The sequence below is a fragment of the Triturus cristatus genome, chromosome 12 (assembly GCF_964204655.1).
Source record: "Triturus cristatus chromosome 12, aTriCri1.1, whole genome shotgun sequence".
In the NCBI taxonomy this organism is placed as follows: domain Eukaryota; kingdom Metazoa; phylum Chordata; class Amphibia; order Caudata; family Salamandridae; genus Triturus; species Triturus cristatus.
The window spans coordinates 403456810-403480761 of record NC_140595.1 but is presented as its reverse complement, the minus strand read 5'-3'; the positions used below and the strand labels follow the sequence as shown (position 1 = coordinate 403480761).

The window sequence follows — 23952 nt, the reverse complement described above, 5'->3', positions numbered from 1 at the left end:
TACAGCCTGCACGTCCCACTAAAGACTCTTCTGGTTCCCTGCTTCTGCCCCCCACCACGGCCTTCCCGAAAGGGCTGCCTGAACTGACCCTTCTTGTCCTGCCGCTGGCCCTTGCTCATCTCCCCCTTCTTATCGTTGGTGCTTGACTTCTCGCTGGCCTCAACCCTGCCCTTGCCCATGTGCTGAACCCAAAGACGCACCTCCAACTGGTCCCACCCCAGTTCCGGGCATATGGCCATCTTTTTCCTAAACTCACAGTCGTACTTGTACCAGCCCACCTCAGTGATGATGCCGGCATATTGAAACACACCAGACCCTTGTTCGGGGTATCGCTCCATCACTACCGCTGCCAAAATTGTGAAGGCCTGGCCCCATCTTTTAATTGTTTTCTCCAGCCATGCTTGGAAGCGAACCTTCTTGTCCTCCTCCTTGCCACCCATTCTCCTGGTGTCCACCCCCTCGGCCCCATGCATGAGCAGGGTAAAGATATCGATGAACTCCCTCCTCCATATTCCTTCTTTAGCCGCAAGTGCCACCTACCACGCTAAGGAGCACCGGCCATCAGGGGGGCCAATGTAACGAGTGGCACTGATGCAGGGAGCGCGGTGGGTATCGCTGCGGGAGGGGAGGGAGTACCTGCAGCTGGGGGCGCGGGTGGAGTGGTCGCGGCGGAGGCAGTTGCCGGGGGGGGGGGAGCATATTGCTGTGGACGGAGGGGCTGACTCTGCCCGTTGCTGGCTGCCTAAGTGAGTACTGTCCCCCCCCACTGCTTCTGCCCCCGTAGGGGTGCTGTGTGTATTCAACTGCCCCGGGCTCTGGCTCAGGCCCTGTAAACCCCTGCTACAGGTTCCTGTGTGGCAACCTTGTTCGTTAACTGCACCCCCACCTCCCCCCAAGCATGCGTGATCGATGGGCCACCCTGTACTTGCGCGGGAGGTGCAGGCCTAGCTACCCCCACACCACTGTTCGTGTTGCTGACCACACTGGGGTTGCTAACAGCCATGAGGCCCACTCTGACCTCCGCCATATAGTTCGATAACGTGTCCGTGAGCTTACCCAGGTCGTCACGTGTGGCAAAGCTCGTCAACGGCATTGTGTTGGCCAGGGGTACCACCGGTCCGGCTGGGGCGGGCAGTGGGGCATCAGCCACCGGCATGGCCACAGTCCGGGCATTGCCCGTGATCCAGCTCTTATCTGGCAGCGGGTCTGCTGGGAAGTCCTTTACTGTGGGCCTGTGAACCCTCTTTGACCTGGGGCCTGTCTCCTCGGCGGGCTCGTGCCCCGTGCGTGGCCCAGACATGGCGATACCAGAGTTGTCCGGGCTGTGCGCCATCAATAGCTCGGTGGCCCAAGCCACTCCTTTAGCCCTGACCATATCCATAACGGCTGCCAGCTGCGCATCTTGGGAGGTTCCTGGCTGGAAATCCTCCACCTGGGACATCTGAGAGAAAAGCGGGGGGGATCCCTGGCTATTCATAGCGATCAGATCGGAAACAGCTGACCTGGAAAAGAAATAGAACTGTAAGCCATAACCTAGCTGGAAGTGGCGATCCAACCTTCCTGTCCCGCCCCTAGAGCGCTCGGTCCCCGGCCCAAGACCCCATACTTACTTCACTGTTAGTTGCTACAATCTTATCCTGCCAACACTGTGGTTGAGGGAGGGGGGGTGGGGAGGATCTTGCTGAACCCTGCGTGCGGTGGATGAAGAAAATTATTATCCATTCGACCACCTACCGACTAAACCCTCAGCCAGCCCGTCCTGTCACCCCCCCCCCCCCCCCGACTGGTGAGACTTTTGTCTTCCGCCCCGCATAGCCCCCCAACACATGCTCGCACCACCGTGTCTGTTACCTCTGAAGCCACCTCCTGTAGATGGCCTGTGCTGAACCGTACGCTTGGACGAGCATCAGAGGACACGGATAGTGGCTGAAAAACAAAGACAGCGCGGCGTGAGAGAAGGCTAGATATATTCCATCATTTAGCTGTGGGCCCCAAAGTATGAGCCATGAATGGCAGCCGCCATGTGTTGGCATGCTCAAACAACCCTGTAACCATTCTCACCGCACAGGTGTCAATACACCTACTAAATTGACACCTCTAATGCCTGGTAGCACGGGGAGGAAAATAGCATATGATCGTGCCGCATATTAACATGCTGAGGGAACCCACGCAGCGTGCGTAGCACTAAGAACTGCCGGCAAACGCCCCTCAGATTGCATTGCCCATCGCAACTCTTCCCCATTACCTGCTGATTCGTGTCTGAGCGGGCCGTAGGAAGGGGGTTACTGCCTTCTGTTCTTGCCTGCACAGAGAAACAAAGTTCAATCATTACACACATTCACGCTCCCCTGCGCTGACCCCATGAAGCCATTATGCATGGTGGCGAGGAGGCCCCCATTGAAGGCTGCCCGGCTGTATCTGTACGGAAATCCCCGCTCACAACTAACGCGCCGTGCAAGCGCCTGTCCTCCTGGAGACACGCGCTCGGGACTGAGTTTGGACCTCGTCGCATTACCATTTTTTTTTTTTTTGAGTAGGCACGGGGGAAGAAGAACCCCGCGACGAGCGGGTGTAGGAGGAGCCCGCAGCCCCCACCCCAGGCCAAATTACTCATTCGGTGCATTGTGAGAACCACCGATGGCCTAGGAGCCCGCCCAGTGCTGCACGCTCTAGTCCCCGTGGCCCCCCCGCTAATGCACGCTCTATGTACAACCAGGACTAGATCCAGGTCAGTAACTGGACCTCGTGCTTCTACCAACAGTCTTTGGCGCGCTCCAGACAATGGTTCAGGCTCAGTGCAGGCTCGGGAGTGTCCTCGTGGAGAGCAAACGAGGCAGAATGACCAGTTCCATAAGGTGGACTAGGGTGGTGGGGCCCTACATGACTGGCCCCTATGACGGATTAGGAGGCAGAGCTACCGCAACACCCCGAGGAACCCTGACCAGCAAGCTCCACTGTCTCCTGGCAGGGCCCCCCTCTCCGGGCAATGCGCACCAATCACACCCTTCCCACCCTCCTCGCTTGGTCTTTCATCGGCAGTGATTGCAAGGAGAGGCTGCAAGCTCCCCCGTCGGGGAACCCGACCAAGCCCTCGGCGGGGCGAGCCTTCGTTCACAACCCCACCCACCTTCCAGCGTGCACCTTACCCCGGCAGTGATAGAGCGCTTGGGTGGGGGATGGGGATGCCTGCTGCTGGAGCGCGACTAGACGGCTGCATGCTCCCCCGCCAGGGAGCCCGACCGAGCCATCGGCGGGGCGAGCTTTCGTTCGCAACGCCCGCCCACCTCCAGCGCGTGCCTTACCCAGGCAGTGATAGAGCGTTAGTGGGGGGATAGGAATTGCCTGCTGCTGGGGCGTGACTAGACCCGGAAGCATTGGGGCGGCCACACGAAGGCACCGCGTCCACATTGCCTTCTCTACACGAGGAGGCACCCGTGGTATGCCCCGGATCGCCGGATGCAGCCGCGACCCCAAGGATTGAATGCCGGCCCCCCTCGGTGCGAAGCGGCGAAGGTGCGTGGAACAGCGTTCAACACCGCGGCACGACCCGCACGGCCCTGGTGCCACAAAGGCGGAACTCCGGTGCCCGACGTGCAGGTGATAGCCCTGCGCCTGGACCAGACCCAGGCAGTGCAGCGTGCCCTCCTGGCTTGCAACTTGGTCACCATATGATGCCCCCCCACGCACGGACGTGGCAAGGACCGCTCCTACAGCTGCCAGATGCTAGTAGCCCCCCGCCAGGAGTGACGGGGATCGGGCCGCCCAGTGCAGGGAGGCAGGCAAGGTTTCTGATCCCCTCTACCCCTTCCCCATGACCCCGGGCCGCCCACGCAGCCTAGGGCTGTTGATTTCAAAGCTAAGCCCGGGGCAGGGACCAACAACGAGCATAACCCCGTGTGGGGAGGGAGGGCCACTCACCAGCAAAACTGCAGGCAAACATCGGCAAACAGGGGGCAGTCGGCACGGCGAGACAGCGTGACGAGAGTGGAGGCGTCCATGGCACGTCCAGTGTACAAGAGGCAGAAAACATGGTGAGGGGGACATATGTACCCCTCACCCTGCCTGGCGCACCGGACGTGATACGGCACGCCCGCGACCCTAGTGTGGACTCCTCCCCAGGCCAAAACCCCCCCCAGGGAGGGGGGGAAAGGTAGGGGGGAGAGAAGCACGATGCTACTTGAGGGCCACCCTCATGAGTGGCCCCCTGCGGTAGCCTCGGGCAGCCGCATTTGTCTAGTCAACCTAGACGATGTTCTGTCCTTCCTCGTCCACTTCTAATACACATCTTGCGATACTTCGGTTATATGTCAGTTTCCTTCCAAGATTAAGCAGAACCCTGTATACTCAATTTAAAAAATATATATTTATACTTTATTTACATACAAACTGCAGCAAAGTGGTAGAAAGGATGTACAAAGTAATATTACTTTGATGTTATCAGTAACATGCATTTTCCCATATGCTGTCTCGGAACCAAACAAACTTTAACATACAGTGTAGATGTTTCCTACAGTCCATCAATCAGGGGTCCTCACCCCTCTTCACCCACAAATACCAGTTAAGCCTGAGTATATTATGTTATCCCGATGTTGATCGCTATTTACTTTTAAAAACTTTAACTTTGGCAATTGGCTTATTTTTAAATAAATATAACTGGAGTACTTTTGAGTACAAGCTCATTATTATTTGATGGCAATCCTTACATGCGTGATTACAGATCCATCAAGTTCTTTTTGTTCTGTTCTGTGTTGGGGATATAAATATTATTCTAATGTTTAATGCTCTCTGGCCAGTTCAGATGAGGGCTTCATATAAATTTCTATATAATTTGTTAATAAAAAAAGATGAGTGTACATATTCTGTATTAATTATACATGTATCCTTGCAGATAAATATGAAGAAAACATCAAAAATAGTTTTTAGTTTTTTAAGAAAAGCTACCTGATAATCCTTGATAGTTCCTTCAGGGCTGTGGATAAATTGCTGATGATAATTTCTTGGTACCAGAGGGTGCATGCTGCTATTTCTTTCACATCATGATTAATGTGGAAATATGTCATTATTGTTTGATAGCTTTTCTGACATTACCATTGCCTCTGTCTTAAGTGCAGCCCAGTAATATCTATGTAACCTAAGTGATTTGCCTTTTGTCTTACCAACTTTTATCCTTTATCTTTTAACCAATTCTATAGGGAATTTGGGCCAAAAAATAAACTTTATCCTCACTTGGCACATCATGAAAGTGCTGAAATGCTTTTTGTGCTCTATTGTAGAATTGCTTGTGGAACCTGTGGCTTTTTAGCTTTGGTTTAGAACGTGTGTTATAAATTTCACAGTTTGGTCCCAATTTTCCAACATTTTGGAGGTAATAACTCCTCTGCCATTTGGACATCTCTAATAGTAGTTGTGCTTTCTCTTGGGATACAATTCAAGGCAGTGTTGAAAGATAAACAGACACCACTGGCACAACGTTTGCCTCCTCTTTTCCTTTTAACAGATTTTGATCAGGGCATGTTTTAATGTTTCACGTACCAGTGCATAGTTTCACTGTGCCCTTCCAGTGAGGTTTAGTTCTTTCATTAAGACAATACTTACATCTGTAAATACATGAAGTGAATGCACTGGAATATTTCTGTTAGTCATCGAGGACCCAAACTTCCTCTACACTCATTGCTCTTGAAATGACAGTTGAACTTTCCAAAGCCATTGACAGAATTCCAAAGATTGAAAGTTATCAAATCTCACTTCATTAATGTTAGTAGGCCACAATGTGCCTAACTATCGTACCAGACTGAAGGACAGCCCCCTTCCTAGGTATCTACATGAGACAAAAATGCAATCTCCTAAAACAACAATCCAGTCCCCATGGCCCAATCCCTGTTCAACATCCAAGAAGGAGTCTGGCTGTAGCTGTACGGGGTTCATGATTCCATGAGTGCCGTAACTAAAGGGTGAAGTAGCAGCCGATGCCGCAGGCGTTACAGTATATGGCTCCTAGATCCACTTCCGGATTGCAGAACAGCCGATAACGTGACAGCTACCTCTGGATCTGGGATCCGACCCAGGATTAGCAGACCGAGACTCCTGCTGCCTGCAGCATCGGCTGCTTCTTTACCCTTCCGTTACGGCACTCTTGGCCGTGCATCAAAATCTGTCTCCTGTGACCGCCACCTGTGGATCGGGGCTCCGACCCAGGTCCTTGGCCTGAACTCAGGCTCCAGGCTTGCCAACACCCATTGCGGCTCCACCGCCCCCGGATTTCTTCCGAACCGGGCCCACCCCTTTTCACACTCCTTCATGCAGATCTTCCATCTCAAATTAGTCTCCCTTCACTGCAATACTCCCATGTTCCCTACCTCTTGAGTGACATCCCTGCCGGTGGCTCAAGCCCCGCTGACCCTGCCGCCACTCATCTCCTTCCCTCCTCCCAACCTTCAGCACCTTCATTCAGTAACCTGGTCCTGATGATGATCCTCAATCACTAGGATCGAAACGCCGTCGACATACCAGCGCAACCTCCGGCGCTCCTTCACTGTGGTTCACTGAAATGCTTTAAATCTGCCTAAATTAATGTAAATAATCAACTGTGAACCACAAGTCCTCTTGTACGTAATAATTTTTGCCACCTCTCTATTTTGCACCGTCCCTGTTCTTTTCACTTGTCACCTGCGCCGTCCACCTCTGAGTGTCACAAGCACCTGTGTGCACAAAGTTTTCAGGTTAGTTACGCAACAACTGCTTACAGTGCTGATTGTCAGGTCCTCAGATCCTCGGAGACGTACGATGCTATATGGGTTCCACCTCCTGATAGCTCAAAAGGCCTGATTTGTAAGCACAGACGCTATCGAGAGATCAGGTGAGGGAAGGAAAGGATGGGGACAGCAGGGAGGGAGATCTGTGAAAACAAAAGCACAAGCAGTCAACACCTAAACAATCTCCTCAGAGCACAGTGCATTCAATGCCCCTTATCTTATCCTAGACTCGTGCCCCTATATACCTGTAAAGGAAAAGAACGTTGGTCTCGAGATGGGTAACCTCTGAGAAGCCACGTGTCTGTCTTGTTTCTATAATGGGAAGAGCACAGGTACAACAGGTTTCACACAATGATAAAGATACAGAGGAGATCAAGGAGGAGAGATGCTACCATGCTTGTCCTATCGGGGCATACCTAGCACTTCACAGCCACTGTCCTCTGGGGTAAGGAGCTAACTTCCACGGAGCTCTACCAGACCCTGAGATGCAAGACGAGAAGTAAAACAGGACGTTAGCGATACCCTCTGTAGAATTTGAAAGCACCCACTGGTGTGTAGTGTCTCAAAGAACCATTCCAACAGAGACTATTCCTTAAATGACTTGTATAAGTTCGGACTCTCAGATTCACCCTAAGCACCACCCGGTGCTAGTATCCACAGGCTATTCACAAGCACAAAAACTGAGGCAATGTATCTGTTGTCTGAGGTCAAACGGTATTGGCAGCATACCGCTCAGCTCTCGATTACTGTCACAAAACTTGTTCTCCACCACTGTGGAGGGAACCTTCCTGGTTCATAGCAAGGGGCAGGAACTAGCAAGCCTGCATGAGTCCACTACGACTCTTCCAACAGGCCTGCACTGCCTTCCCCTGATTTCCACAAAGTACGTTACTTATACCCCTGTCGTTCAAGGGCCGTGTCAGGCTAGCACAAGGGAGGAGGATTCTCCCGTGCCAAAGCGTCAGTTTCACCAACACGAGGAATGACGTCTTTCCCCCGTACAATTACAAATATACGTTACAAGACTCTAGGCTCTAATAACAGGACGATGTTCTGGTGCTTCCGCACCCCTACCAGTACTTGGCGTTTCGTCCGATCGACTGGAATCAGCAGCGCCGCTCTTCGGTAACCCGGAAGCCTTTCTGGATTCCCCGGCGAGCGTCCTGACGTCAGCGCTGGCGTCCGGACAACGGGAATCATGGGAAGTGTAGTTTTTTCTAGGTCCTCCGGCGTGCTGGGGCTACGGAAGTCGTCAGTGGTCTCAGTGGTCTCGGCCGGCTACGGTGGCTCCTGACACTGATACAAATGTTCCCAATTTCTCTATAACCCCTGTTTCAATTATCTTCCTAATATCCTGAACTCTTTTAAATACATGATGCCTCGGGCACATCTGAAATCAACCATGATTCTCCCTACCTTCCTTTCTAGCAATGTTTTGTGCATGCTTGATAACTAGACTTCTCAATAATACCGGTTGAGATATTGTTGTTTGTTTGTACTTCTTCACCCAGATCTCAACCTGGTCTATGGGCTCACTCCTGTTGTGTATACTGTTTCCGGGCCATAGCACCTTGCTAGTGCTCTTGAACACATTCTGTGAACCAGTCCAATTTGCATTTACAGACCTAGAAGCACATTAATATTGTAATATGCACAACACAAATGTAACCATAAGTATGTATATTAGCAGCATGGAATGGGAAGGAATACCTTTAGAAAATAGAATTCTCTATAATTATGAAGGCAGAATATTTTCAAATCGGATTGTACTCCTTGGTATCCGGATCCTGACTGCCTTTTGCAATTAACCCAGAATTGTGAACAGTAGTGAACAGAGGATGCTAAAGAGATCTTGTCACATAGGTGGGAATTGTCTGAAACTTAGGATTGTGCTCACAAAAAATGAAGCTAAGCCATCCCTTGGCAACTCTTAGAACGGCTTCTAGCACAGTCTGCATTACCAGAGAGAACTCTTGCCGGATTGGCTACCTGTGCTCTTCTTTGGCTGTTGAATGGACTGGGTTACATCTGCAAGCTTAGTGGTCTGGTAACAAATCACTGCTCCACTTGTCCAACAGACTTGAAGGACAATTGAACTGAGATCCAGTAACGACCGCGGGGAAAAGTGAAAATCTGGTTAAGATGAAATTCTAAAATTAATTTCGAAACGAAGGTAAGGAGGAGATCTGCATTCATGGTACCTATGCACAGGTCTGAATCAGAAACTGCCTTACATTATGTCTCGCTGATTGTCCTGGTAGCTCCTAGAGCTGAGGCTTGGACCATTGAGTTTTAATGCTTATTTCCAATGAGGTACCGCAGCGATATTACTTTCCAGAGGCATGTCTCCATCAAGGAGAACGTGTGGCTTCCAAACAGCATGGAACTCTCAATGTGGACTATAGAGCAGCCACATAGACCACTCAATACGCATTCTGTTGTGTTTCTACAAAGGCCACTTATAATTGCACTGTTCTCTTCCCAAGAGGATATATCAACTCAGACTGGTGTCTTGAGGCAACAATCAGCTGCAATTGTATGCTATATAAGTGTGCTGTTTACCTACCTATCGATCTATCTATAAATCGGTGTATCATACATCAATGTATATTTCTGTATATCTGTCCCTGTTTGTCTGTCTGTCTGTCTGTCTAGCTATCTATATCTATCTGTTTGGCTATATAGTTATCAAAACGTTTATTCATCTGTCAGTCAGTCAGCTCATATGCTTATCCATCTGTCTGTCTGTCTGTCTGTCTATCTATCTATCTATCTATCTATCTATCTATCTATCTATCTATCTATCTATCTATCTATCTATCTATCTATCTATCTATCTATCTATCTATCTATCTACCCATTTCCCTATCTGCATGTACGTTCTAAAGCAAACCCCCTGTTTGGCCAAAGTGTTTTGTGATCATGTTCACTTGAAGATTGGCAACACCTTTGCATTTACAGTCAGTGACTTGGTCGTCTGCGCCCAAAAGCTGGAGATATAAACAAGCCAGGCATTGGAGGGAGGTTTGTTTGTCTTGGACTCATCCATATATTCACCTCTCTCCGTTCCTGGCTCAACATATCTAAATCTAAAGTCTCTAACAAATGACTTGTATTTCATAATTGATATAAGAAAGGTAACACTCTGCGGGCTAGGGCAAGGCCGCTTGGGGGATGATTGCGGGGGGGGGGGGGGGGATGTATAGTTACTCAAAGTAGATAATGTAAAATAATGTATGGCCTTGGAATAACGTAGTTATTGTGATGAGTAGCTTATCCACATTCCTACTTGTCCACAGCATGAAAAACTTCTTAAAGAGAGGATGTGTGGTTCACCCATTCACAATTTCCTTTACCTTCTAGAGGCAGGGCGTGCTGTGAGTATCCCAGTTCTTGTTGGCTCTGGGGTGACTCTGGAAAACCTCGAAGACTACGTCACCGCAGATGCCTTGATCATCGGCTCATACTTCAAAGAAGGTGGTCATTGGAGAGGCAGAGTGGATCCTGACAGAGTGAAAACCTTCATGGACAAAGTTAAGCAGCTGAGAGCATGAAGTCTTTGAGAGCAGTGTGGTGGAGATGAACATCTGGAAAAACAGATCTACGCAGACTTTGAGACGAAGCGTGCCTCTGGCCATAGGTAAAAGACAGAAGTCCTAAGTACGGTGGAACCAGTAATGGGGGTTACCAGTCTCTTCGCTAATCCAGGGTTCTAACTTTGCAGATCTGGGGTCGTTCACCCAGAGACTCCACCTGCTACAGTAACTTAAGTTTCCAGGTGAAACACCACGGGCAAATGAGGAATAACGAGGGGTTATTGAGACCGGAATTTCTGATTCCCCCAGTAATTCCGTCTTTCTAGGGACATTTTCAGGGTCAGGCGTGCAACGCACAGCAACTTCACCCCTTGGCATGACCAGTACCACCGGAATCTGTAACTGACTGAGGGGGTGAACTACAGTGCTCTTGTAATGAGGGTGATAGCATCAAATTGAAAGGATTATCGTACCACAATAATCTGCATAAGGAAGACTTCTTGTGTTTGCACAGCAATCGAGATAAGTATAGTGGCATATCGGCACAGATGGAGTTAGAGTGTAGCTGACATAATGTGTTTCAGAAAACAATAAAAGAATGAATAAAATCAATCGCACATCAGTTGTGGTGTTTGTTTATTTAGAGACAGAATTTAAGCCTTTTTTTTAGCTAATGTTTATATTGTGGATGCCGTAAAGTCTGCACGCTCCTCGGTATTGGGACATGTTTAATTACAAATAGGACAAGGCAAAATTCCCTGCTGAAATGCTGGGGCCTAAAGGATTTTGTCTTGTATTAAAGGAAAATTTGCAATAAAAAATTGGCAATTGCAGGTGGCAAAGTTCTTAAGGCGGGCAATTGTGAGTATTGGTGGGAAATAATTTTCATTACATCTTGAAAACGGGTTGCTCCTCTGGTGACAGGCTGTCTTAAAACCTGATTTTATTGTTTACAGATATGCAAATAATTTCGGCTAAAACAAACCGGTCTGTGGAAGAGTGCAGAGCACCGTCACGTTGCAGGCCAGGCCTCTGATTCGGTGTGGGCTTGATGTCTGAGGAGTGACATATACTAGCTTTGTTGTGCAGCTGCCACACATTCCTGCATGTGGAGACAGGACATGAAGGGTGTGTGTTGGTACAGACAGCAGACGCTTCCGAGGTGCCCTGTATACACGACATTCCTCAAACCTGCTTGACAACCGGTGTACTTTCTTCCAAATAAAGTTTTACAGGATTGTGCATGGCTGTGAGCTATGCCCGCGAATTCTATGCACTCTCTTGATCTGTTTATGGAGGCGCCTATGGAAGAAATATTTAATTGAAACACACTTATTCTTGCTTCCAGCATCTGCAGTTCCTGCGTTGAGCATGAGCAGTGTCTCAGAAGTGACTGGCGTTGCTGCTGCGGATGAGTCGTTTTGTGATTCTTTGTGAATCGGAAACAGAAGACGGACTATCACATTTCCCAAAGAGCAGTCATGGAATGTGTTCTTGTTGGCTTCTTTGACAAACACCTTGTGGTTGGCTGTGCCTCTAATATGTCATCTTTGATGACAATTATTACACTTCAATATCATTCCTGCTAACCATATCTTCCTAGGAGAGCATTATCAGAAAGAGGCCATGTGGCTCGCTTTCAAATTTTTTATTCTGAATTTACATTTACAGTATGTATTATGATATAAATAATTTTAGGAGTTTAAAGAGCAATTTGTATAGCACTTTTATTAAGACGCTTTATAGATAATTGGGTATTGTTTTAACTAGAAATGTGTAATAAAATTGTCAGTAAGCATTGCACACGAATGCCACGAGAGATGGACTTGGCGTGTTTAGTAGCAAAGATTATGAGGTCTGGAATCTTGAAATGTTTGTCTCAGCTACCAGAATTAACATTAGGTCAGTGGGTTACTAGCCAAACTAGCCTGAAGGGCCTCTGACTGACATGGCTGACACAGCAATTGAAATTGGTGGGATCTGTTTGATCCTCAAGACTTTGTTAGTTGTATGGGAGTGTGGGTGTGATGGTAGTGCCTTTGGTGACAATTGGTGGATAATTTGAGCTGTCCCAATAGTGGATGTTGTTTCTTTTTAATGACGTTATAGACCAAAACATTTACATCTCTCTCTTCACGACTCCTGCCGCTTTCTTTTTCACAACCCCAACTCCACCCTACTCAACCCCCAAGCCTCACCCCTCTAACTATCAACTCATCTGCCTGATTCTTTCACTGCCATATCCACGCCAATTCTTCCATGTACCCATGGAATCTTTTTTCTATACTTCCCTTTTACACCAAAGCAACTTTTCCCACCACCATGTTTTATCCGTTCAAGCAGCACTAAGACCCAGGCTCTCTGTATCTATAACATCTGCTCTTTTGGAGGCTTCTCCCATTCACCACACCCCAGACTTAATTTGCTACCTCTCTAACCTCTGACCCCACAACTTGCCCCTACAATCTCTCCCACCTTTCATCCTCTGACACCACTTAGCTTTCTTTTCTCCCCATACAGCACTTCTACTACTGTTTGTTCACGGTTTTCCTTCAAGAACTCTACCTTCCTCTCCAACTCCAATACAAAGGTATCCTCTTTCCACCATCTCATTTCTATCAAACTCCACCATCCTGCCCCAAATACCCTTGCCACACTAATTCTTCTGACGTCATGTCAGGAATATCGTAGAAGAACACCACAGATAGCCTCCAGCTTTCCAGCATCCAAAAGTTCTTCAGGACACAATGTTTATATAATATATTAGGAAAGAGAGGACTTATGGGGCATGGGACCATAACAAGCAGGAAATGAGAAATACAACAGGACAAAATTAGCTGCTCCAGGACCTAGGAACACATTCATGATCTGGTAACAGGGTTACTACAGTTCATAAGTAAGAAAACAATGCAATAATCATAGTAAATAAATGCATTTGAATATCACTAATCTACTTCAAGGCCTGGGAACAACTGGCCCAAAGGAAATGAAGAAGACTGGTCCCAGTGGAAACAACTGGTAACTGTGGCAAAACACAATGCCCAAAAACAAGGAGTAATCCGAGCCAGGACTAACCCTAGGGAAGGGGTGCGAAGAAAACAACATACTTGAGCAAGAGAGGAACTGGATGACATACTGCAAAAAATGTCAACGTGCAATGTTGCCAGGCAGTGTGCTTTTCCACCATCTTGGATCTGGGTTCAAGAGAGTGCAGCCCAAAGGTGTGATTCACCACTAGCCCAGACCTGGGCGCCAAATCTTCCCAATTGCTTAACCCTATAACATAGTTGTCATCACAACATCAAATCCAATGTTGAACCAATGGATGCCTTCCTGATCCCTGATGCGGAGCATGAGTATAAGTTCTGACCCTATCAGCCTCCCTCATATCCATCCACACCACCTCTACAGGGTCAACATACTTTCTAATGACTGCATTCCCCATTACAATGCTCCAGCAGAAGTTATAATAATACATTTAGTTGTAATAAATAATGCGTTGTAATGGAATGCATTGTAAAGCCATGCTTTGTAAAAGATTTTGCGAGTAATGGCATGAGTTGTCCACGTGTGCAGAGTAAAGAAACATATTCCCTCTACAGTGACCATCTCACTCCATATCATTACAGACACCTACAAAACATTGATTTCAGGTGTGTTAGTTTAAGTTGTTCAATTCATTAAGTTATCACATGAATCTCCAGAGCTGGAAACTGTGTATTTAATGACCTGGATGGAGTTGGTCACCATAAGAACCTCGTCCTCCACTCACTTGTTCCCCCACACCATACCTATTTCCCTTCTTACTGCTCCATTTAGATTTAGTCTGCGCTAACACGTCACAAACCCCACCACCATATCACCTCTAACTTCCATCCACCACTAAAGAATGCTTCACCTCATTTTCCCCCACCTCCGCTGTTCCCCTCCTTTCCTGACACCATCTTTCTAACCCACTCACCCTCTGCATCTACTCGCTCACCAGCTACTCCATGCCTCAAGTGACTATAAACCCTCTCCACCATATCATTTTCACTCTGCCCTTCAACCTCCTCCCCACCCCTCAATCATTTTTTTTAAGTACATCATTGTTTTCCCGATACAATTCATGCACTATTTGAAAACTTAACATCACCAATGTCCCCTACCTAAGCCACCTTTCCACCCCCTTTCTGACATACCCCTTATCATCTACCCGCCACTCTCCCAGTGTGCCAGCTCTCTCTTGCCACCAGCTCTTCCACGATCTAGGGAGGTTTAAAAAATGGATTCAGTAGAAATTCAGAGGCTCTAATTATGAGTTAGGCATAGTGGTATTTACCGCATGCAAGGGTAAATAGCGCATGACTTTAACAAATCGTCTGATCACGAGTTAAAAAAAACAAGTTTTATTTTTCACATGTGCTTAATACTGCATGTCTGTAATCCATGTGCACTATTTAACACATGCGCTAGTTAAAGCATGCTGTATTTACCACATGCAAAAAATAACACATATGGTAAATAACAGCCAATTACAAATATGAGAGGTTATTAAAAAAGTGGTAAATACCATCTTAAAATACCACCAGTTAAAAGCAGATGGTAAAAATTAATGAAAGGGTAGAGAATGAAAGAAGAGCTGTAAAGCAAAAGAGAAGTTAAAAGAATAACACCATAATGCAAAACCACCACAGTACATGCACTATTTGAGCTGAAAATAATAAAATATCACACACCTATGCACACAGGGCCAGGTGACCTACATTAACAACCAAAGACGGGTGAAGATCACAGGTTGATTGCAGCAGCTCATGCTTCCATTCTACAGTCCTCCGAAATGGATGCAGTGCTGTTAGGTCAATATATCAATGTATGCCAAATCCATGTTATGCTATAACAAACCATGCAGCATGAGGATGGAAACCAAGCCACCAATCTATGACCGCTAATGGCGCAGCAACACAGAATAAGAGCTTGGATTGACAGAGTAAGGCTAGAACCCATAAACACTAGTCAGCCTGCGATCCAGAGGATACACAAGCATGATATGGACACCATACAAAACATATTTTCACCCTTACAGTTACCCTGGACCCCAATATAGGGATCTACTGCCACCCCCTTCCTGAAAATGTAAAAGCACTATCATTCTTCCCAACAGGCACCACACAGCAGACAGTAGGATTAGTGCGTGGCATTTCTCAGTCAACCTTTAGCAAAATACTCTGCTAAGTGATGAATGCTTTGTAGAAAGGGAGTGAGCTGCATATACAATTCCCTTTGGACACCCACTCAGATAATGCCAACAAAGCAAACATCTGTGCTACAGTAGGATTGCCTGATATCCTAGGGTCAATTGGCTGCACTCGTGTACACATGGTGACCTCAAGTAGACCAGAACAAGTGTGCTGAAACCATCAAATGAGACACTCTATGTGGAAATGCTGTTTGATGTGAATCTGTGTATACTGGTGAGTTAGGGGCTCTGTACGAAACCACAATGTTATGTTGATAAAAAAGCATAATTAGTCATACTGTAGTAACACATCACCCTTAAGGTACTTGGCAGACAAATCAACCCTTTATCATCAAAATCACAGTAGATTATGATTGTTGTAGCCCATTCTCTATACATGTCAGCACTGCCAATAGAGAATTGTTAGCTTCTATGACATATGCATGGATTAATGTGAATATATGAAAACAATTACATCGGCCACTCTTCACAATGATGACGATTGTCAGCCCAGTCAGCTTTTTAACAATCCATTTGCTTCCATGATGACAATTAACTTGGTTTCCTCCGACTTCGAGACCTTCTTTCATGTCTTCCAATCCAGACATGTTAAGGATGGTAATCATTGGTTCTTCCCACAGCTTGAGATAGAGCTGAGGTGGAGAATTGCCCAGTTGTCATGCTTTAGTGTATGTTATTTGTTTTAATATAGCACAAACTCAACCTGAAGGTATCATAGCGCTTGACACGAGCACCAGATGCATTACAGATGGACACATTCATTTTAGGCACTGGGAGATTAAGTGATTTTCCCAGAATCACAAGATGTTTGAGCCTCCTGCCAGACTCGAACCTGGTTCCCCAGCTTCAAGGTCGGCCACCCTAGCTGTTAAGCCACACCTTCCCCCCCAACATTTAGTGCTTGCCAACTCACTTATGTACCTAGAATGTTATGGTTTAGAAACTGTTTTTAAGGTTCCCAGCATCATGTGAATATGTTGATTTAATATTGATGGTAGCCATTATCTCCTTTAGCAAGCATGTTTTTCTTTGTTTTTGGTTGCATCTTCAACATGAGATGGCACATTAGACAGTCATGGTGTCTTACCACCTCTATTGCCAGGAACGCCCACTGTGGTTCTGTAAACTTGTAGTTCTTTTCCCTGCCCGGGTCCATTATGGAAAGGTTTGCCAGCTTTCTTCTTGTGATGACTGAGTGATATCAGAGGATGGCAAAGGGTTCTGTTTGTATTGTTTCAAGCTGCTTTGTCCATACAAAATGAATGTCTGCACACTCCCACACACGAAGGACTTTTTTGGGTACTCTTGGGGTGTCATAGGGTCCTCCTGAGTGTTGCTCTGGCTGTTTGTTTTCTAGGGATTAATTTTCACACTCTAGGATTTTCCAGTGCTTGGTAATGGCAATGTTCTGATGTTTTGTGCTAGTCATCGGTTATTTAACACATGCGCTAAATAGCAACATTAGGTATTTAACACATGGGCTGCATAACAATTCTGCAGTGTACGGTAAAAACTCATAATCATTGTTATTTAACAAGTATGCTATTCACCGAACCCCGTGGCAGTGGTATTTACCCTATGTGCAAGTTTGGTGGTATTTACCAACAAACTCATACTCAAGACCAGAAGTAAAATTGATCCGGGTAAGAAATGTTGAATAAAATCACCCAAACCAAATCAGAGAGCACAAGAGGAACAACTCCAACATGACACTCAGACTGTTGATCCACAACATATGCAGAGATTTGTACTGGGGGAAGGGTGCGCTTTGTTCCAACATCTTATTTGTTCACTTCCCTAAATTACCATGTGAGAGCATGGGCTCTGAGATGGATGTTGGGAGGGGGAAAAATGACCAGTGGGGACAGGTAACCCCCAACTAGATGTAGTCGATGAGCAGCAGTGGGTGTTTAAACCTTATTGACTTCTAGAAAACCTACCCATCTCCCTTAACAGGTTTGCCAGTCTTAATAGATAAGGGGGGAAATAAATTGGAAATTTAGAGCCATATTTATGGTAAAGTAATGCAACACAGCACAGCAAGTCACCCTTGCTGCACTGCTATGCGTTACATGGAAAGGGCAGGAATGCACCGTATTTAAAAGAATACAACACATTCTTGTCCTTGTCCCTGCGCTGGCACAGTTTTGACTGCCTAACGCCAATGCAGGTGCCCTTGCTCCATGGTGCAAGGGTGCCTGCATTGCAGACAGGATTGTTTTTGTGCAGGAAGGGACACCTTTGTGCGCAAAACCAAGCCTGAGAGGCAAACTCCTCTTTCTATGTGTGCTGCAAGATGCAGCACACCTAGAAAGAGGAAATACCGAGGAGAAATAAAGATATTCCTCCATGTTACTCCTCATCTGAGGAGTTATATCTTTTTGGCACTACCCCAGGTTTACAAGTTTGTGTCAAAATCCATGGGAGAGGAGTGGGAATACCCACGAAACGCCAATAGAAGCCGACCCAGGGCAGAGTAACACATTGCAGTGATTTGTGCTGCGTTGCATTACTCCAGATTTTTGGAGCCATGCAAGTGGCTTTGCACGGCTTCAAAAGTCTGGCTTACGGGTTGCGTTGCTCTTGCACCACGCTACGTGGTGCAAGAACAACTCAAACGACTTCATATATAGGCCCCTCAGCATCTTCAAGCTGAACTCACCTCTGATTCTCTCTGCAGCTCAACTCTCCTCAAGAGGGAGTGAAGTGGTTAATGGGGACTGATCTCCATGTGGTCTAGACCTTTTAGCCCTACCCAAGAGTTGCCCATGGATGGATGTGTGCTGGGGTGTGTGGCCTGAGGTTCCTGGGTACCCTGAGCAGGGATAGATGCAGTTTCTGATTCCCTGGGTGCAGTCATTGTAAATACCCATTTCATGTGTCAGCAACATGTCTTGTCGCTGTTATTGCTTATGCTTATGCTTACGTCTGTCAGCTGTCTGAGCCATCCCCAGAGTGAGATATGAAATAGTATTCTGTCAAAATGTATGTAATACTCAAGTCACGCTTAAAAATTGCATGCTTACCATTCTTACTCTTTGTCTGCTTCTACAATGCCTATGTGAAGTAAAGTAAGCCATGGCCTACAGTGAATATAATGGGACCCTTGAAAACTGTGCTATACAAAAAAAAACATTTTAAAAGCGAAAGAAAAACAACTGGCCCCTATTGTTCCATAAAAAGTGAATTTTTTTAAACAACGATACTTATTCCCATTTATGTTTTTTTGTATAAGAAACGATCTGCATGTCAAACGTGTTTGTGTAAAAGTTAGAAAACACATAATACGTATATCACGCTTTATATGCCCATAATTTCAGACATGTGGCTACAGATTTGAAGATGCTTAATGTTACTATCAATTATGTGTTTTCTACATTGAGAAACCAGTCATAAACAATAGGCCAGACTCCCCAGCAAGCGATTTGCATGATCTCTTTAATTCAACATGGCAACTGAAGTGTGAGCTATGCGGAGTCCAGATGCCACTACGTCACAGCCTCTTGTTGTGACTGGTAAGGGGGAGAGCAGATGAAGGGGGAGGGGAGAGAGTTAAAGGAGAAACAGGCAGTGGAAATCCAGCCTGTTGGGAGGGGTGCTGGCTGGGGGAGGGGTGGCGTGGGAGTCTCTACAAAGAGGTATAAAATTGGTAATGATTTGATACAGAACAGTAAATCGTACAAAGGTCAGATCTACAAATTGTCGAAACGGTGATCTGATGTTCCTATAAATATTAACTTTCAGATTTTTTTTGGTAAGTGCTAACTAACTTGCCTGAGCAACGAGGTGCTTTGTCCAGTCAACCAATGGCTGCGGGAATCCGATCACAGGGAAAAGAAAAGACGTGTGTAACGGCAGCTGAAGACGAAAACAAAGTCAGAAAACTATTAATGGGAAAGCGGCCTTTTCAGCTTCCTTTTAAACAAGGGCAAAGTTTGCCCTGGCAGCTTCATACATTGAAAGGAGAGTATTCCACGGTGTTCGACCTCCAGGCCTTGGGACTCATACGTCACATGTATTCGTAAATTATTCAGATATGAAAAATCGTAAGACCAGTTGTTATTGCACCCGTCCTCTGCAAAACACTGGACCATACAAGTAATTTTTCAGCCCAAGGCAAAGATACATTATCCCCTCCTCTGCTATCACAATGTCAGATCCTGTACTGTAAACATTTTAGACAGCGCAATTTTTGCCTGCACAAAAAATATTTTGATTTTAAACACTTTATGTAAAAATGTATATTAACAAACATGAACCTACAGGGCTTACAGTTTGTGACAAGACGCCATTTGTACACAGGCCAAGACTATACTAAAATATATGAAAAGTACCAGCTCACATGATAATTCCTTGTTAGACCTGACATCCTGAGGGTGTTTTTCCCCAGATTTTTGCCTTTTGCATCCTGTTTTTGCTGATTATTTTTCTTGGCCTTAGAACTCAGCCATTTACCACTGCTAACCAGTGCTAAAGTGCATGTGGTTCTCCCCTAAACATGATGACATTGGCATATATCTGATTGCCATATTTGTTGTATTAGTTAGTTCCTTGTTACGTGGTATACCATATACCCAGGGCCTGTACTTCAAATGCTAATAGTGGGCTGCAGCACTGATTGAGCCACCCACAGAAGTAGCCTTTCAAACATGTCTCAGCCCTGCCTCTGCAGGGCCTGTGTGAGCAGTTACCTGCAGGTTCAACGTGGCATTTAAAAGTACTCGCCAAGCCTTAAACTCCTATTACATGTAAGTCACCCTTAAGGTAGGCCTAATTAACCCTAAGGACAGAGTGCTATGTAAGTAAAAGGTAAGACATGTACCTTTATGTTTTGAATGTTCTGGTAGTGACAAATAGCCTATTTAGTTTTCCACTACTGTGAGGCCTACTCCTCTCATAGGTTACCATTTGGAATTCCTTACTAGAGAAGAGTAGCTTTTTTATGTTTCATATGTTTGGATAATAATGATGAATTCTCCTTATTGGTGAAGATGAATTTAACAGTTCTGTTTTAGAAATGCCACTTTTAGAAAGTGTACTCACAAAAATGTTCCCAGAGGAATCCTTTCTACAATGTTCACAGCCGTATCTGAGGAGTTGTTGGGACGGTGCCATATGGAATACAAATGGAATGACCCATGCTCTAGTCGTGTGTGGTGTGACCTTTGCTATACTGGGCATTTTTTGCAGAGCTGATATTTGGAGGCAAGTACATGCAGGATTGATTCCTTCTCAACGCTGAGTCCTGAGGATGGTCTTGCGAACCAATCTGGCCATTTTATAACTGAAACGTCGACAGTCTATCCTTCTTAGCACTATTATTTACACCTTATGGTGTGTCAGTTCCATCTGACCAGTTGAATGTTAAGGATTTACTTGATGGGACCCTGGATTTATAAACCCATTCTGTTAAGAGTTTTTTTTGCACTTCACCAGATCCCTTTAATGAGTTTATTGAAGTAATATTGAGGGATCATGTGGTGGCGTCAGTGTTAATATGTGAACATATTTATGTACTGCTTTGTATATTGGTGTATGTAGTCCCCTATCCTTTCAGGAAATGTAAGAGAGTAAGACGTGTCGTTAGTGAAGACATAAATGTTCTTTTATTTTTGGCAGGCACAGTAGGGTTACAAAGTGAAAATAATAGCAACTGTCCCTCTCTGGCACTAGATTTTCCTACATGGCTCCTTTTGGATCCCCGTACTCTTCTTTCTTTAGATGTCCCTTGGTCTGCGGTCGGCTCTCAGGAAGAGAAGACTCATTGCGGCCCTCAGAAAAAAACAAAGAGGGAATACCATAAGCAGGTTGAAAGTACTCTAAGTCCTTTTCCCTCACCGTTTATGCCTTCACCACACCTGTGACTCTAATTCACTTCTTGTGCTGTGCTTCACATTAGTGGCAGTGTGGAGTCTCCCGCCCACCACCTTTTAAAGGAAAATAAGTTTATGAAAGGCACTTGCTTGCAGCTAGGGTCCTCCTGGGTGGTGGCAGACTGTATAACGGCGTTCTACTTTTCGTGGAAACCATAGAAGTTGAGAAAGTTATGATCTTGTTTTTCTACAGGATTTGTTGCCAGCTCTCCTATACCCCCTCTGGCGGTCTCACTGTCGTCCGCTCTGCTGCAGTGCGCGTCCGCTGTCATTTCCCAGTTCTTCACCTCCTTGTTGCTGCGGTCCTCGCTCTCTCCTTTACTCACCTCCACTTACCTCCTTTCCGAAGAACTCGCCCCCTGGTAACTCCCGTCTTTTCTGTGACATGCGTACGGACGACTGGTGTGCTGACTTTGGTTCTGCTCATCCCGCTACTGGCCACCATACTGGAATTCTTGGGCGCAGCTGGCGCGATACTACAATGTATATAAGGTTTTTTGTACCAAATGTATGTACAATGTATATGATGAAACATTGATTGACTCAAATTATAATATACTTTCTCTTATATCAACACGCCTGTGTTTGATCTTATGAGTGATTATCTGATGCATTTAATAGGATCACTTTGTGACCGATTAGTTAATAAATGTGTAGGAATGATTCAGCTGGGAACATTTTGTGATTGGACTATAGTACCCATTTCCTTGGGGAAGATTTGGTTGCCCTCTTGTATAATAATACTTTTAGAAGAAGGACATTTCTCTGCACTTACTGTTCTGTGTGCCTAACAACCTGTCTTCAGTACACATCTGGGGTGGGTGATATCTGCACTTTGTGCATTCCTCTGACTCTGCTGAAAGTGAGCCGGAGTCTGCCTTCACTCTAAGTGATCTCCAAGGGGTTGTTGGCTTGCATCCTGTTGCTTGAAACTCAGAGATATTAAAGATCGACGCATCCTGCACGTGTAGGCCTCGACATCAACTAATCCCGCTCTTTGCGACCAGGAAATCCAATTTGTTCACCGGCACCTGCATGGGTCCTATAGCAGGCTGGCATTCCATAACAGTTGGCCCAAACTTCTGTCATGCCACGCGATTTAGCCCCTGCAGGTGGCAAGTATATAAGGGGCAAAGAGCGTATACACGCCGCTTCGCGTTCTTGCATCGAGCCCCATTTCCGTCACAAGCGCTGTTGCCTGACTTCCTGTTTTGTTCGTTCCGGTTTCCTGTTTGGTGTCGGGGACGTTCCTCGGCGCTGGTGGTTGTAGCGTGTGGATCCTGTCGTTACTGACAGTGGAAGGTGTCCTCGCTCTTCAGGATATTCACGAGGGTTGCTCCTGGTTATGGCATCTTCACCCAAGTAAGGTCGGCTGGGTGGTTGGAGTTCCAGGGGTTTCCTGTCTCGCGTTTCCTCGTGTTGAGAGGTCTGACATTGACGGAGCGCTTTCTTCATTCCTAGCGCTGTCTAGCGAGGTGTCCTCTGTCATTCGCCTAGCTGGTTCATGTGTCATCCTTGAATATCATTTAGTATTGTTTTTGCCTGTTGTTAAGGTACTCCAAGTTTGGATTAGCTGGAGTCTTTTCCTTTGGCCGGTTTTCACGCCCCCAGTATACTTTCCTCCAGTCACCTTTACATCCATTCCCTTCATCATCCGGAATAGCTACCTGGAATCCGGTGGTGATATATTGCGAGGACCACTGAGCAGGGGGGTTAGGTTTCCCGCTCTTCTAATCATCAAGCCAGGTACTAGCTCTTCCCCGCCTTCCTCAGGTGTTACAGGGATACTCTACTTTCCCAGGAGAATAATCTTGATATACTTATTCCTTACAGCTGCACCCTAAGGTACTACTACTTAGATCACACCTGTTGGTTCATACAGACTTCTACTTAGCAGCAGAAGATATACCGGTAGGTGTTGGGGGACCAAGGAAGTAGGGACACAGGGTGGGCGTTACAGAGGTATACCACTAACTACCTTTATCTTACAGCGGGGAAATCTACTTGTTTGCCTTGTGGAGATCTCTTACGCTCCTGTTGTTCCTCCTGACGACATCACCTATCCAGACCTACCGGATCCCCCCACCTATCCTTGTTTTGTTTCCCTGTTTTCCCCAGTGGATTCCTCGCACTCTAGAGTTTGATAGAGTCGGGGAGACACGGGGGACGGCTGTGGACTCATCTACACGACTCCAGACGCTCCTGCAGAATATCCGCGATCCTTACAGAACGCGAAGCCTCTATAGTACATTCTGCCCGAGCGTCATGGAGCTAGGTGTGGTTACGCTGGCAGACGTCGCCGGCATGCTCGGCAATCTGCAAGCGGAAACCCAGGCATTATCGGCCAGAATAGATACCCTCCAGCATAGACAGGAGATAGGGGCTGTGGGAGGGAGAGCAGATCCACCTACCTCAGTAATACAGGTTACCACCCCTACCTCCATCCCGTTAGCCCCTCCAGAAAGGTTTTCCGGGGATACTTCGCGGTGTGCCGCCTTTCTTAGCCAGTGCCAGCTGCATTTTTCATGTAAGGCCACCTGCTTCCCTACAGA

At 46.5% G+C, this 23952-nt stretch overlaps 1 protein-coding gene across 4 annotated transcripts in view; it reads left to right on the top strand.

The window, feature by feature from the left end:
- Positions 1–12107, top strand: part of LOC146776028 (uncharacterized protein F13E9.13, mitochondrial-like) — a 143134-nt gene extending 131027 nt beyond the window's left edge. For 3 of the 4 annotated variants that reach the window (XM_085638067.1, XM_085638065.1, XM_085638066.1), the window contains exon 7: positions 10116–10910. In XM_085638067.1, the coding sequence (XP_085494193.1) occupies positions 10116–10306 (191 nt within the window). In that variant the 3' untranslated portion in view covers positions 10307–10910. Of the gene's footprint in view, positions 1–10115; positions 10911–11636 lie in introns of those variants that run through there. The other variant, XM_085638068.1, reaches the window with a different exon arrangement.
- Positions 12108–23952: the final 11845 nt, after the last annotated feature.